Source organism: Scyliorhinus canicula, chromosome 12, assembly GCF_902713615.1.
Source record: "Scyliorhinus canicula chromosome 12, sScyCan1.1, whole genome shotgun sequence".
Lineage (NCBI taxonomy): Eukaryota > Metazoa > Chordata > Chondrichthyes > Carcharhiniformes > Scyliorhinidae > Scyliorhinus > Scyliorhinus canicula.
In genome coordinates, this window is record NC_052157.1 from 13,902,209 (window position 1) to 13,918,334 (window position 16,126).

The 16,126-nt window shown below is 46.2% G+C and overlaps 1 protein-coding gene across 5 annotated transcripts in view; it reads left to right on the forward strand.

Annotated features, from left to right (window-relative positions):
* The window catches only part of chd2 (chromodomain helicase DNA binding protein 2), a 105,767-nt gene that overhangs the window by 57,151 nt on the left and 32,490 nt on the right, over positions 1–16,126 (forward strand). For all 5 annotated transcript variants that reach the window (XR_005462511.1, XR_005462510.1, XM_038813434.1 and 2 more), the window contains 7 exons: positions 938–1,062; positions 3,697–3,913; positions 5,368–5,457; positions 5,844–6,034; positions 7,059–7,247; positions 12,076–12,238; positions 14,766–14,918. Coding sequence is in view for 3 of the 5 variants with exons in the window: in XM_038813434.1 (XP_038669362.1) it covers positions 938–1,062; positions 3,697–3,913; positions 5,368–5,457; positions 5,844–6,034; positions 7,059–7,247; positions 12,076–12,238; positions 14,766–14,918 (1,128 nt within the window). In the remaining 2 variants the exon portion in view is untranslated. The remainder of the gene's footprint in view (positions 1–937; positions 1,063–3,696; positions 3,914–5,367; positions 5,458–5,843; positions 6,035–7,058; positions 7,248–12,075; positions 12,239–14,765; positions 14,919–16,126) is intronic.

Genomic DNA, 16,126 nt, shown 5'->3' on the forward strand with positions numbered 1-16,126 from the left:
CATAACATTGTATCTAATTCGGTTGATTGTTGACTCACCCATTTCTCGGCGATAGTGTCTTCAGAGAAGCAGCGGTTTATACCTTGGAAAGAGGGGCCGCATCATCCCATTGTATCTGAGCGATCCAAACCTATAGTCTTTATCCTGCTCTAGTTGTATAGCCCCTTGATTCTTCAGATGTTTTATGCCTCTTCCAAAGCAATCCGTGCAGTAAGAACCGTGAGGAGAGATTTATCCTAACCTCGTTCCTCACTCCCAGGCAATTTCTAATTGATGACTCTTTGGCAACCAGAGGAGAAGTTCTCCATTCACTTTATCAGAGCTCTTCATCATTTTGCACTCCTCACCTTGGCCTTCTCTTCCCATTGTAAACGGTTAGGAATGCAGAAAAATGGCCAAATCCTGTCTGGTTTGTTCTCTGCCAACCTGGTTGTCACATGATAAACTAGCAGTGTAATTGTTGACTAACCATGGTGATCAATCTCTCAGACAATGTGAGGAAAACCCTACTTTGGGAAACATGGATCCAAATCTGCTGCTATTGCTGCATTTAACATGTGTTAAGTCTCCAGTTATTCCTGTACTGTATCCCAAAATCTTATTGTGCCTTCCACCTCCTCCCTTGGGAGCCGATATTTACCACTTGCTTACTAAAGTAATAGTTTCAAATATTTTGTTCCCCAGCACTTTATTGCACTTTTTTTGTGTGCCTGCCAAAAATCATTACATTAGCGTGAGTGGTACTGTGCTTATTTTCCTGTTGATGAGGTGTATGCCTCGAGATAAGTCAGATATCCCATGAGTGTTTGCTATGTTTACTGTGCGAATCTATCAAATGATCTGTTCAATGACTGTTTTGTACTTTCTGTCTATTAACAAGGGACTTTGCTTGCTCGTGTATTAAGAAATAAACAGAAACTCAATTAATCTTTTCCAGGTCCTGAAACAGAGACCTCGGTTTGTTGCCATGAAGAAGCAGCCCTCCTACATTGGCAGTGACGGCTTGGAATTGAGGGATTACCAACTTGAGGGCGTGAACTGGCTCGCTCACTCCTGGTGCAAGTACGGATTTGGATGTAATCAATGAGTTTGCTGTGAATTCGATTGAATTTATTTCAACTGGGCAACACTTTACAATGTGCCAACCAATGTCTTTGGGTTAAGGAGAGGGATGGGTTATCCAGAATCTCTGTCCTCCATTAACCCCAGCTGGAAAATGAAAGGACATTGGTTGCGGGCAGGATTGGCAGCAGTTGTGATGTCCCCCGTCGGTCAAATAGGTCACCAACACTCACATGTAGAAAATGACCACTTTGGTGAAGTACCAGTGGGCGGTGGACACCTGCAGGTGCCACCAAGAGTCAGCAGATGAAAAAAATGTTGTTTTGATACAACAGATCATTCTCAGACTTCCATTCCCCTGTGGCCAGGGCTCATTGGAATATAAACGCAGTGGGGGTGGGAACTTGGTGCTCTTCTATTTTTCACAGCCAACCTTGTTTTAGAAACAGAGGATGAGGGAAAGATGAAGAACATGAATTAGATTATAGTGAGGGAGAGTTGTGCACCGTCTACCTCACTCTCTTGTCCTGACCCAGTGGCAAGATGTGTCCAAATGACTAGAAATAGATCTGGACGGTGTGTGTGACCCAAAGAACATCTGTGTCTTGTCAAGCTCTGTGCATTCCACGACACTGTGCTCAACATACTTCTGGAGGCTTGGAATTAGAAGGGTCTCCTTCTCTCAGTCCACTCAGTCAGTCTTTGCATGCTGGCGAAGACATCCCTAAGTCGCCACGGATTGCAAACCCGCTGGCTGTCCTCAGCTGATTTGATCCCTCAAAGAGGTTCACCGGGTTGTGGTCCTGTTGTGTGCTGAAAGCTACTTGGGAGCTACAGGTGAGAACTGGGTGAAGGTGAGGTGCAATACAGGAAGAGCCATTCCAGGAGAATGCGACAAGCCCATCTATCAGAGTTGATACCCTTCCCTTACAGCTTTCCAAGTCCCTTTTAAAAACAAAGCAGGCTGATTCAGGGGGAATTTGTTGTGCTTCATTGGGATTTTAAAAAAGATGAAATTGCTTACTTAGTTGAAATAACTGAAGAGAGTTCATGATTCTATTCTCCACCATCATCCAGTTGGGTGGGACTGCACTCACCTGGTTCCATCCTCATCTATGTAATTGTAGCCAGAGACTATCCATGAGTAACTTCTCTTTCCATTCCTTCTGGAGTCCCCCAAAGATCTAGCCATGGTGGGTTTCCTATTTCCCATTTCAGTGCTATCCGACAGCAATATCGTCCAAAAACACACCATAAATTTCCTAATGCATGCTGACGGCACAGAGCATCACCTCGCCATTACCTCTCCACCATCTCTAACTTGTCAGGCTGCTTGTTGGACATGTTGTACTGGAAAAACAGAAAGTTCCCCTGATTAAATATTGGGAATATTGAAGACCTTGCCTTCAGTCCCTGCCATCAGCTCTGCTACCTCACCACCAACTCCGTCCTTCTGTCAGAGGTTAAGCCAGACTGCTTGCAACCTCCGAATCATATTTAATCCAGAGATGGACCTTCAATCACTTCTCCATGCTGTCAGTTAGACCATCCACATAGCATTGTTTGACTCTGCCCCTTCGTTTCATGCTGAAACACAGATAGGACAATTCCAATGTGTTCCTGGTTTCCCCCCTCACATTCTACACATCATAAACTTGAAACCAGCCAAAGCCCTGCAGCTTATTGACCTAATTTATACCAAATCCCATTCACCTATCACTCCTGTGCTCGCTGACCTACACTGGCTCTCAACTAAACAATGCCTCTATTTTAAAATTATCATCCTAGTTTTTAAAACACTTCCTGGACTTGTTCCCTTCTGTATCTCTGTAAACGGCTCCAACCCCACCACCCTCAGAAATATCTGTGCCCCTCCAATCTTGGCCTGTTGAACGTCACTGATTTTAATCAGGGGAGGCGGCGGCATATGACTAGTAATGGGGACCCTGGTTGGAATCTCACCACGGCAGAGGGTGAAATTTGAATTCAATAAAAATCTGGAATTAAATGTCTACTGATCACCTGGAAGCCATTGTCGAAAAGACCCGTCTAGTTAGTCCTTCGGAATGAAATCTGCCATCTTTAGCTGGTCTGGCCTACACGTGACTCCAGACCCACAGCAAAGTGGTTGACCCCTGAAATGGCTGCTCAGCTCATGGGCAATTAGGGATGGGCAGCATACCCTGGTCCAGTTGGTGGTGTCCACATTGCATGAATGAATTTGTTAAAAATCACTTCACTATTGGTGGCCGTGCCATCAGCTTCCTTTACCCTAAGCTCTGCAGTTCTCTTCCCAAACTTTGCCACCCCTTTACCTGACTTTCCCCTTTACTTTAAAACCTATCTCTGTGACCAAGCTTTTGAAATTGAATGGTCCCGTCGGTGTCATAAATGAATGTGACGCATCTGCCCTCTATCTCCTCACGTGACTTGGTGTTGTATTTTGTGTTGTAATGCCCCTGTAAAGCACCTTGACGTGTCTTTATATGGCAAAGCCATGGAAGTTGGTGTTCTAATTTTAGTGTTTTAATAGTTAATTCCTGGACTCTGCGCATTTGTCTTGGCTCGGTGAGTTCACTGTATGTGTTTTGTTTCTTTCCCCCCCCCCCCCCCCCCCCCCCCCCCCCCCCCCAGGTGTAACAGTGTGATTCTAGCTGACGAAATGGGTCTGGGCAAAACGATCCAAACCATCTCATTCCTCTCAAACTTGTTCAACCAGCATCAGCTCTACGGTCCCTTCCTACTGGTCGTCCCGCTGTCCACCCTCACCTCCTGGCAGCGAGAGTTTGACATCTGGGAGCCCAGCATGAATGTGGTCGTCTACATTGGCGATGTCATGAGCCGCAATACGGTTAGTACGGCGCCCTGCTGACGAACGCTTGCCGCCGATCGGGGAACAGTGGGGGTTTGAAATTGTGTCGGATTCGGAAAATGCTCAGAACGATCGGCTTCTGAGAAGCTGGCTGATTAATGTCTTGGGCAGGGTCTTCCCTTAAAAAGTCTTATTGCAAATATGATTTGTTTTTCTCCTGCAGGCCAGTGGGCTCATTGTGCCTTTTGGTACTCCAGCTCCGCTACATTTCCGTGCGATCTGGAGGTTATTCAGTTACCAGCCTGGAATATGCTTCTATGGTGTGTTCCTGCTCGGATAATTGTCTAAATTATATTAGGTTTCCAAGCAACTATTTAACAATGCAGACAGCCCAGTCAAACATCATATTGTCCTTCCTATCGTCTCTTCGCGTTTCCCTTGAGGGTTTGTTGGATTGCAAACAGGATTTGAGTAGTGAGCTAGCCTTTCATACTCTTTTTCTCTCTCGCTCTCGCTCTCTCTCTCTCTCTCTCTCTCTCTCTCTCTCTCTCTCTCTCTCTCTCTCTCTCTCTCTCTCTCTCTCTCTTCCCCCCCCCCCCCCCCCCCACACCACCACCACCACCACCACACACCTCCCAAGATGTTTTGAGACAAATTATAATGTTGCTTTTTGGCAACTTTGCTGAGTTGAGATAACAAACCAGAACGTGGGACCTTTCCATTCTTGGTGGTTCAGTCACTCCCTACCTTGACTAGTTGAATGATGAAGGAGCTAACATTGGGCTTTTTCCTTTTTTAAAAAAATATATATTTTTTTTATTGGTTTTGCATTTATTTGTAACAACGTTGCCAGAAAAATAAAAAAAACTTAAAGGGCCGAAATAAACAAATATGAATACATAGGAAACACACATACAGATACAAGGCATATTAACATTGAGCTCCCAGTAAACGGTTACCACAACCGTATTGTTTAACTACCAACATGTTGCCCCATGGTATTAAAACATACCAGGGGCGGGTGTTTGAGGCCACCAAGGCACACCCTGTTGTTGTTGCCGTGGCCGCACCCATGTATTTTTCTTTCCCTCGGTACCCTTTGGGCCCTACTGCCCCTGTACTCTGGGTGGTGTCTCCCCTCCCCCCCTTTTCCTTACCGCCTCCCCTTTCATTCGTTTCGGTCCACGCTTCCCCCTCCCTGCACACTGCCCACTGCCACCTCATTGATTGCTGGTCACAAACATGTCCTCAAGCAGATTGGTAAATTGCTTCCAAGTGTTGCGGACATTGGGCTTTTCCTGACTGGATGTAGAGCCTGAGGTTATAAGATCTACTAATGGTTGAAGGCCATTCCCTGTTGTGCACTATATAAACCAGCATTTGGTTGGTAGGCACACTTGTACAAGGCCTAGGACTTTTGGCCTATTGACATTGCTTGACTGTCGGTGAACATTAACGTCCAGTGCACAGCTCATTAAAATTTTCTGTTACAGATCCGGGAATATGACTGGTTACACCCTGAGACAAAGAAGATGAAGTTTAATGTGTTGATAACGACATACGAAATTCTGCTCAAAGATAAGGTAACAGACTCTGGGACAAGTTGACTGGGAATTTGATGACCCTGAGATGGAACTGGACTGGTAACCAAGGGGCGTAATTTCAGAATTGGCACAGAGTGAGCGGTAGGAAAGAATATTTTCACTCAAAAGGATTGTGAAGTTACGGAATGCTTTACCACAAATGGCTGTTGGGAAGCTGAGTTGGTCATAAGGGTTAAGTGCGAGTTAGATAAATACTGGAAGAAGAAAATAATCAAAGGGTATGGGGAAAGAGCAAAAGTACTGACATTAGAATAGAAAACCCCACCACGGAGCGATGGAGCACAAGCCCCATTGGCTGAATGGCTTCTATTTGTGCTGAAAATTCAGTCATCAATTCTTACCGAGACTTGTGTTTTTCTTGTCAGAATGTTTTGGGGAACATAAACTGGGCTTTCCTGGGAGTGGACGAAGCTCACCGATTGAAGAATGATGACTCCCTCTTGTACCGGACTCTGATTGATTTCAGGTCCAACCATCGGCTGCTGATAACGGGGACACCACTGCAGAACTCGCTGAAGGAGCTCTGGTCCCTCCTGCACTTCATCATGCCTGAAAAGTAAGCCAACCTCTTAAAGCGGAAAGAAATACGGTCGTGGATCAAGATTTACAACTCGGCTCAGTTAATTCCCCTGCCAACCCGCCCCCATCCCCATAAGCCTGACCACATTGATGCTGAGAACTGCTCCACAGGTAGAGGCTGCCCACCATCACCTAATGCATGCAGTCTCCATCCCGTATGTACCTTTTGGGTGAATAGTATATTAAAGACCACACTCGGCCGTGTCCTCGCATTTGCTTTTGAGCTGATGTTAATCGATAGCAGTGGGGAGTGAGAGGGTAGATTGATTTGTTGCCCCTTTCGTCAGATGTAATGCGATGTGATTATGTTTTGTTTCCAACTTGCCTAACATGTGGTGTAAGCAGAATAGATTATGATTATCCCCGGGATTCAGATTACATCCCAGATCCCTTCATTGTGCATCCTCTGGGAAAGATTTGCAGGGTTACAGAGAGAGCGAACGTGCGCAGCCTGTACAGAGCTAGCACAGGCATGATTGGTCAAATGGCTGCCTTCTGGGATTCTATGATTCATTAAGGTCTTGCATTAAGTGCAGAGATTCTCACAAAGTGTGGCACTGAAGGAGTGCTGCCTGGCTGGCGATACTGTGTGGGCATGTTATTCCTTTCTGATGCATTAAGAAGTGCGCGGCACGGTAGTACAATGGTTAGCACTGTTGCTTCACGGCTCCAGGGTCCCAGGTTCGATTCCTGGCTTGGGTCTCTGAGCGTAGTCTGCACGTTCTACCCGTATCTGCGTGGGTTTCCTCCGGGTGCTCCTGTTTCCTCCCACAGTCCAAAGATGTGCAGGTTAGGTGGATTGCCCATGCTAAATTGCCCTTGGTGTCCAAAAATTGTTAGGTGGGGTCACTGGGTTATGGGAATAGGGTGGAGCTGTGTGCTTAAGTAGGGTGCTATTTCCAAGAGCCAGTGCAGAATTGATGCGCCAAATGGCCTCCTTCAGCACTGTAAATTCTGTGATTCTATGTACCGTTCACATCTGAATTTTTTTTCCCCTCCAGGTTTGATGCCTGGGAGGACTTTGAAGAGGAACACGGGAAGGGAAGAGAAAATGGCTTCCAAAGTCTCCACAGGGTGCTGGAACCCTTCCTGCTGCGCCGAGTAAAGAAAGATGTTGAAAAATCACTTCCTGCCAAAGTTGAACAGATTCTGAGGGTGGAAATGTCAGCCTCACAGAAGCAGTATTATAAGTAAGAGCTCAGCTGATGTTGTGGTGAGGAGATCACAGATAGGTGGAAGTCCAGGGTCTAATGAATGTTTTGTAAAATTAATTTTGTCTTTTTTTCAAACCTTCTACGCTTGGGGTTGACGCAGTGGTTAGCACTGTTGCCTCACAGCACCAGGGGCCCCAGTTTGATTCCGACCTTGGCTGGCTGACTGTGTGGAGTTTGCACTTTCTCCCTGTGTCTGCGTGGGTTTCCTCCGCGTGCTCCGGTTTTCTCCCACAGTACAACGATGTGCAGGGTAGGTGGATTGGCAGTGATAAACTTTCCTTTAGGTTCCAACTGTTGGGTGGGGTTGAGGGGGAGTGGGCCATGGTAGGGTAGTCTTTCGAAGGGTCGGGACAGACATGAAGGACTGAATAGCCTTCTGCACTGTGGTGATTCTATGATGATTACCTGCTTTACTAATGTTTGCCGTTTTCACGTGCTGGACTCTATATATCAAACTTCCCGCTGATTTGAGTGTAGGCAGTTAGTGTTAGAGGGCTATGTTACCTCTGGAGGACATCACAGTCAAGACAGATCTTGATTCATCCTTTATCCATACCCTGGAGTGGAATAGCTAGCTGATTTTTCTCTGCCTCCCTGACACTCAGCATTGAGGACAGCTGCTGCTGCTGAGACCACCTAATGGAGGTTAATTATAACTTCCTGGTGTCACCCGATGAGGGACCAGTGTAATGACATTTTGGCAATTTTTTTCTAGCCTCAGTATTGAGACATTGAGCCATGCGCTCCCTCTGCGTCCAAAGTGTGAATAAAATTGACTACTGAATCATTCAGTAACCACCAGGATTCTACTATTGTAATGGTTAGTTTATGGAGCACAGGAGCCAAATAATGAATAGGGTGGCCTCTCCTAAAGTGCCGCATTAATTACATTGCGACAATATGCATTTTTACGACCTGGAGTTGTGAAGGAGTTCTGAATATACATTGATAATCTTTTGAATTCTCAGTGGAGGCTGCACCGTTGTCTAACTCAACCCTTAGGGCAGCACGGTAGCACAATGGTTAGCACAGTTGCTTCACAGCTCCAGGGTCCCAGGTTCTATTCCCGGCTTGGGCCACTCTCTGTGCGGAGTCTGCATGTTCTCCCTGTGTCTGCGTGGGTTTCCTCCGGGTGCTTCGGTTTCCACCCAAAGTTCAAAGATGTGCAGGTTAGGTGGATTGGCCATGATAAATTGCCCATAAAAAGGTTGGGTGGGGTTGCTGGGATAGGGTGGAGATGTGGGCTTGGGGTAGGGTGCTCTTTCCAAGGGACGGCATGGACTCGGTGGGCTGAATGGCCTCCTGTGCTGTAAATTTTGTGATTCTATGAATGTATTCAAGGTTTTAGATTCGAGGATCATGGCGGGCAGTTAGGGAAGTGGCGTTGAAGCCACGATCAGATCAGCCATGATCTCATTGAATGGCAGAACAGTTCGGGGGAATGAATGGTCCGCTGCTCCTTTTTCTTGTGTTTTATGGTCTCGATGGAATTAAACAGTTTTATAAATAGCAAGACCTTAAGGCCAAGTGACTTTGTGATGTTGTGGCCCCCATTCCTGTTGGATCAGGTCAGTGGCGGGCAACCTATAACATGAGGGCCGCATTCGGCCCATTTGGGTTCTGCGTACGGCCAACGAGGCATTTTGCTGACCGTTGCCAGCGTGCAGAGTCCACCACATTCCGTGATTGCCGTCCGCGTAGATTTTTTTCTTATCGCTATGACTAAAGTGATCCGCACGTAAACTGAGGGCGAGTGAAGTGAGGTGTGTGCTGATTGCTCACAACATTGACTGTGAGAGCCGTGCTGTGCCCAGAGTGCAAATTATTTGTTTTTATTATTTGATGGTTCTATTAACATATAACTGATTACGCATTTTCTGTAACTCGTTATGAAATATTTGACATGTATTAAATGTATGTCATAGAATCTATGGCACGGAGACAGGCCCTTCGGCCCAAACTGGTCCATGCTAACCAAAAAGCCCATCTAAGCTAGCCCCATTTGCCTGTGTTTGGCTCATATCCCTCTAAACCTTTCCAATGCATGTATCTGACCAAATGCCCTTTAAATGTTGTCAATGTCATTTAAAGGGTGTTTCATCTTATTCATGGGGTAAAGAAGCCTGATTTCAATCTTGCGGCTCACCTAGATGAAGGAGGGCCACTAATGCGGCCCACTGGCCAACCTAGGTTGCCCATCACTGTTTCAGGTACTGGTCACGGCTTCACTATGTTTGGTGCTGTGCTCTGTTCGACCCCCACCCCAAGCACATTTAGTGAGAGGCCAACCGTCATCGGCATCACTAAATTAGTGAGCAAGACTCAAAAGAGGACACCGCCTTTTGTTCACATGGGGAGGAGAACTTGAGATCATTATAAATCTGGCTTTGATATAACGTGCACTTTGGCTAGTGTCTATATGGGTGGCATGGTAGCACAGTGGTTAGCACTGTTGCTTCACAGCACCAGGGACCTGGGTTCGATTCCCGACTTGGGTCATTGTCTGTGCAGCGTCTGCACGTTATCCCTGTGTCTGCGTTGGTTTCCTCCGGGTGCCCCGGTTTCCTCCCACTAGTCCGTAAAGACATGCTTGTTAGGTGAATTGGACATTCTGACTTCTCCCTCCGTGTACCGGAGTGTGGCGACTAGGGGATTTTCACAGTCACTTCATTGCAGTGTTAATGTAAGCCTACTTGTGACAATAATAAAGATTATTATTATAAAATAATAAATATATCAGAAGGTGATGGGGGGGGGGGGAGAGACTGACCACTGTAATTCCAGACCTTGGAGCTGTAATGTAAACGAGAGCCTCTGCTTATTTAACTGGAAGAGAGGAAAGCATCTTTTAACTTAAAGCTTTCCAAAGTGCTAGACATGAACAATATCAAGAAAATCAGATGCCAATCTACATGAGGATAAGGACTGAGATGAAGATAAATTGTTTCACTCAAAAGGGTTGTGAATCTTTGGAATTCTCTACCCCAGAGGATTGTGGATGCTCCATCGTTGAACACATTTATAGCTGGGATGGACACGTTTTTGGTCTCTGAGGATAGCAGGCGGGAAAGTGGAGTTGAAGCCCCCCATTAGCCATGGCCATATTGAATGGTGGAGCAGGCATGACAAGGACAGGACATGTGGCCTTCTCTTCCTGTATCATGTGTTCTTGAGGAACGAGGCCAGATGCCCCAAAAGCTTGGTCAAAAGGTATGTTTTACGGAACATGTTAAAGGAGAAAAAAGTGATGGCAGTTTTAGTGAAAGAACTTGGGGCACCTCCGCTCTTGGTGGGGCGATTAAAATTGGGAATGCTCCAGATTGGAATTGGTGTAGATAACTCGAAGGGTGGCTGTCGGGCTGAAGAAGATTCCCGAGATAGGATGGGAAAGGCCATGGAAATTTGAAGATGAGGGTGGAGAATTTTAAAGTAGAGGTGCTGCTCAACTAGGAGCTAATGTAGGTCAGAGGGCACTGGGGCGATGAGTGAGCAGGGCAATATTCAAGTTGGGACATGGGCAACAAGAGTTTTGAATGGGTATAAGCTTATAATAATAATAATCTTTATTGTCACAAGTCAGCTTACATTAACACTGCAGTGAAGTTCCTGTGAAAAGGCCCTAGTTGTCACATTCCAGCGCCTGTTCGGTTACACAGAGGGAGAATTCAGAATGTCCAATTCACCTACCAGCACATCTTTCGGGACATGTGGGAGGAAACCAGAGCACCCGCAGGAAACCCACGCAGACACAGGGAGAACGTGCAGACTTGACACAGACTGACCCAAGCCAGGGATCGAACCTGGGACCCTGGAGCTGTGAAGCAACAGTGCTTACCCACTGTGCTGCCCCGGGGTTGTACAGGGTTGGTCTATTGAGGCCAGCCGATAATGAGTTGAAATAGTCAAGTCTAGAGGTAACAAAGACATAGATGAGAGTTTCAGCAGCAGTTACGCTACAGCAGGGGCATGTCGATGTTATGGGAGGGGAACTAGGCATCTCGATGGTGGTGTGGACTTGTGATCCAAAGCTCATCTATGATCCAAAGCTCATCTTCAAATGTAGCACCAAAGTTGTGTACAGTCTCGACAGTTGCCAGGGCGAGGAACAGAGTGAGGAGCAAGAGAAAGAATTTGTGACTCGGACAAAATGCAATGGGTTCTGTTTTCCCAGTAGTTAATTGGAGGAAATTTCTGTTCATCCAGTTATGAATGTTGAACAGATTTGAGGTGATGGAGAGTTCAGAAGTGAGGTGGAGGCGGGATAGAGCTCCATATCGTTAGCATGCATGCGGAAACTGATGCCATGTTTTTGAGTGATATCACCGAGCGGAAGCGTGCAGATGAGAAATAGGCGGGGGCCAAGGAGAAATCCTTGAGGGGTACCAGAGGTGACTGCACAAGAGTGGGAAGGAAAACCGCTTAACTAGGATGAGTATAAAATTCATAGCATTAAGTGAGATGAGTAATGACGCAGGATAGTGGATCTGTGCAATGTCATGCAAGAGAAGTTCATATGTTAAAAGGCTGCGGTATCTACTTTGGTTGGAAGTAGGATTGAGAGTAGCAGAACTGCTTGAATATTTTGCCCCCCAGTGAGGTACGGGTAGGTGTTATCCAGGAGGCGAAGGAAGAGCCCATGACAGAATAGTCATGCGTGAACTCTGGATGGAATGGATTTGATGCATCTGTTAGACTTTTTCCTTGTCGCAGAGTGTTGGTTATGGTGAGGCTGCAGCGTGCGGTAATGGGGAACTGGTGCTGCAGTTTAATGGTGGCCGAGTACTCACGATCTCTCTTGATACAGATGGATATTGACGCGAAATTACAAAGCGCTCACCAAGGGAACCAGGGGGTCTTCATCGAGCTTCCTCAACATCATGATGGAGCTGAAGAAATGTTGCAATCACTGCTACTTGGTCAAACATTGCGAGGAGAATGAGAACCTGACAAGCCAGGAAGTGCTGCAGGTGGGTGAAACCGTTTTGTTCCGAACTCTCTCTCACTGGTGTACTGAATCATGCCCGCCCTTTAAAGATGTTTCAGAAAAGTGAACCTAAGCACGGGCTTATTACGTTATCTTTTCATTTATCCTCAGCGTCCCTGGTTATCACCCAACTGGAAGTGCCGTCAACCACAGTAAATGTCATATTTCATTTGTTGAAATTGTTCTTCCCACTCTTGTTTTCCGTCACCTCAAAACACTTGTTTCCTCCTTGTCGCCACGAGTATTCAGCAAACCTCTCCTTGATGGAGCCTTGTGTGATCTCATTTACCTCCTATATTGTGTACAGTTTTGGTCAGGGGAGTGCAGCAGAGATTCAACAGACTAATCCCTGGGGTGGCACGATTGTTTTGTGAGGAGAGTTTGAGGAGATTGGGTCTGTATTCCCTCGCGTTTTGAACAATGAGGGGTGACCTCATTGAAACTGAACAAAAATTCCTACAGGGCATGACAAGCTGGGTGTGGATAAAAAATGTTTCCTCCGGCGGGTGAGCCTAAAACCAGGGGTCATAATCTCAGGATAAGGGGTGGGCCCTTTGGGACTGAGATGAGGAGGAATTTGTTCGCTCAGAGGGTGCCGAATCTTTGAAATTCTCTACCCCAGAGGGCTGTGGAAGTCGATCATTAAGCATGTTGAAGACCAAAATAGATAGATTTCTGGAGACTACTGACATCGGGGATATGGAGATAGTGCGGAAAAGTGTCATTGAGGTAGAAGTTCAGCCATGATCTAATTGAATGGCACAGTAAGCTCGATGTATCGAATAGCCGCCTTCTGTTCCTTTGACAGTTTTGCCTCCAGTTCTCTAATTTATGAATTTGACTGAGGCAAACGTGTCTGCCTTGGCTCAGCTGATATCATTTGAGCAGAAAGAGATTCAGATGCACACTACAGTGCTGAGGGGGGGCTGCACTGTTAAGGTGTCACCCTTTGTTAAACAAAGGCTCCCTGCCCTCATAGGTGGAGATCCTGGCACTATTTCTGGCACTATTTCGATCAAAGGTTAGGGGAGTTACTCCCAGTATTCTGGTCAAGGTTTACTACTTAAATCAACATAACAAAACAGATGATCTGGTCATTATCACGTTGCTGTTTGTAGGCGTTTGTTATGTGCAAATTGGATACCACATTTCTGCATTCAAATGTATTTCATTGCGTGTAAAACGCTTTAGGGCAGCCTGAGGTTGTGAAAGATGCCGTATAAATGCAATTCTCTTCATTCTGCATCTCTCGATTGTTTCTAATTATTCTTGCCCTCCAGTTACTTCTTCCCTATGTAAGTAACCCTGTAGTGCAAATCAGGACACATTGCGTCATCATCTCCTCCACCTCATTCTTTCCCAGGTTGCTGGAATTAGGGGGTCACTGCTTAAAAATAGGTGCCAACCATTTAAGACTCTGCCGAATCACTGAGTGTCTTTAAGACAGAGCTAGATAGGTTCTTGATTAATAAGGGGACATGGGGTTATGGGGAGAAGGCAGGAGAATGGGGATGAGAAAAATATCAGCCATGTTTGAATGGCGGAGCCGACTCGATGGGCAGAGTGGCCTAATTCTGCTCCTATGTCTTATGGTCATATGAGGAGAATTTATTTTCCTGAGGGTGGCGAAACTCTAACTTTCCTCCTTGAAAGGAAGTGGAAGCAGTCGTTGAATATTTTTAAGGCAGAGCTGGCAGAATGACCCCCTGGGCTAGTCAATTCTAGCCCCACTTGATCCAGAGTCGCAATACAATTGAAATTAACTTAATTTTTTTTAATACCCGAGATCTTTGGCTGCCCGATAACTATAGTCACCAGGTTTGAAAATTGAAACACTATTAACTTTTATTAGTAACAATTGCTATAATTAAATAGGCAGCAAATACAACTGGTTAACTATTGTTTAATTCTTAACGCCCCCTCTTCAACTCATGCCACCCTCTGCACACACAAGACAGACAAACACAGAGGGGTTTAAAAAAAACTCTGTACAGGACCTCTGAAACCCCCCACCTGGCTGAACCCAATCACTGTCTGTTGCTGGACAGAATACAGTCCTTCGCCAATCCATTGGCCACCAGCCAACCAATCAAACCAAATCCCTTTGATCTCTTGGGTGCCAGAAAGTCTCAGTTCTTCTGTTCAAAAGCTAAATCTTCGTAGTGTACTATTTTAAAACTTTTGAGTTCCTCACTTCCTTTGCTCGATGAAATTAAGATGCACATCAACCATGATACAATTGAATGGCAGAGTAGGCTGGTGGGGATCCATGACCTGTTTCCGTGTAATTGAGGGTGAAAACTTTCCCCATACATTTGAGCATGTCAAATTCATCAATTTTTTTCTTTGGGTAATGAAATATTTAGAGCTGGGCTATACCCAGCACCTGAGCAATCCTCTTCCCCACACCCCTCCCCTCAGTATTAACTGGCTGGTAGAAAACATCTCCAAGTGTGGGACGAATTGATCAGTTTCTCAACACGTGGAATTTTTTTTTCCCCCTGCTGCAGAACTTGATCAAGAGCAGTGGCAAACTGATTCTGCTGGATAAGCTGATGACCAGGCTTCGGCAGAGAGGAAACCGAGTGCTTATCTTCTCTCAGATGGTCCGAATGTTGGATATCCTTGCTGAATACTTGACCATCAAACACTACCCATTCCAGGTGAGCTTGGTGGGGAATGAAGGAATGTTAATAAGATATTGAACCATTCAGAGTTTTGACAGACGATAGTACTTATGGACCATAGTACGTTTCCAAATTTTGTTACATTTTGCGATTCACTTGCAAGTGCTCTTTTTGCTCGTCATCATGAGGAATGTTGTTGCAGGCGAATGGAACACTTGGGGCGGTGTTTTCCAGTCGCACCTGTCCCAAGACTGGAAATTTCCTGAGGTCAACGGGCCTTTAAGTTATCCGTTAAATTGTCTGTCCCACCAGCAACGATTCCTGCGTCGGGCCTGTCATGATATGCAGACATGCAGATAATGATATACAGACGGGCAGCTAATGGACACAGAGAACAGGACATGACCAATGAGCAAGCAGGACACTCGGGTGGTATCTCACTATAAAAGGCACGAGGCACTCGCACTCCGCCTCTTTCCACTGATGAACATCTACAGAGTGAGTCAGGGTGTATGTACAGTATCACACCTCCAGCACGTGGCTAAGAGCTAGCTTGGTTCAATCAGACAGAGTAACCACACTTAGGTTAGCACAGAGTCGAACTCATAGAGAACTGTGCTACTGGGTCAATAAATCAGACTGAACTAACTTCAACTCTGGAGTATCTTTTGGTTAAAGCTGTATCCAGTTGCAGCCTGTGTTATCCCAGAGTACGTAACACATTAGGGCCAGACAGAAGAATTTACCCTTTTTACACATCTGGGATGGAATCTTGTGCCTTCGCGTGGTGGAGGTTTTAATTAGGCACCAGGATAACAGTTGCAGATCCCTCCCCTTTCCTTCCTCCACCCATGGATGACCTTGCTGCCCCCACTGCCAATTGGGGCCCTTATGTGCCTACTTATGGGCCTCATCCTGGCACCACTGGCAGGGGGCTTGCCCTGAATGGAGCACAACAACCAAACCATTCGGGGTTTCCTGCAGGCTTCCAAGTGTACCCCTCATCCAAAGGCCTGTTCAAGAGATCCGGCATCAGAAAGGGGAGGTATGTGGAGGGGCAGTGAGCTGGTGCTTCCCCACTTGAGAGCTGCTGTCCCCGCCCTTGCTGCCAAAGCCCACCCCGCCATCACTCATCTCTGGCCTGGAATCCAGCGACAATCCTCGACCTTGAACTGATGTCGTACAGGCGGCAGCCACAGACTCCCCGATAATTGTGCAGTTCTGGCAGCTCATGGCAGGTGGGA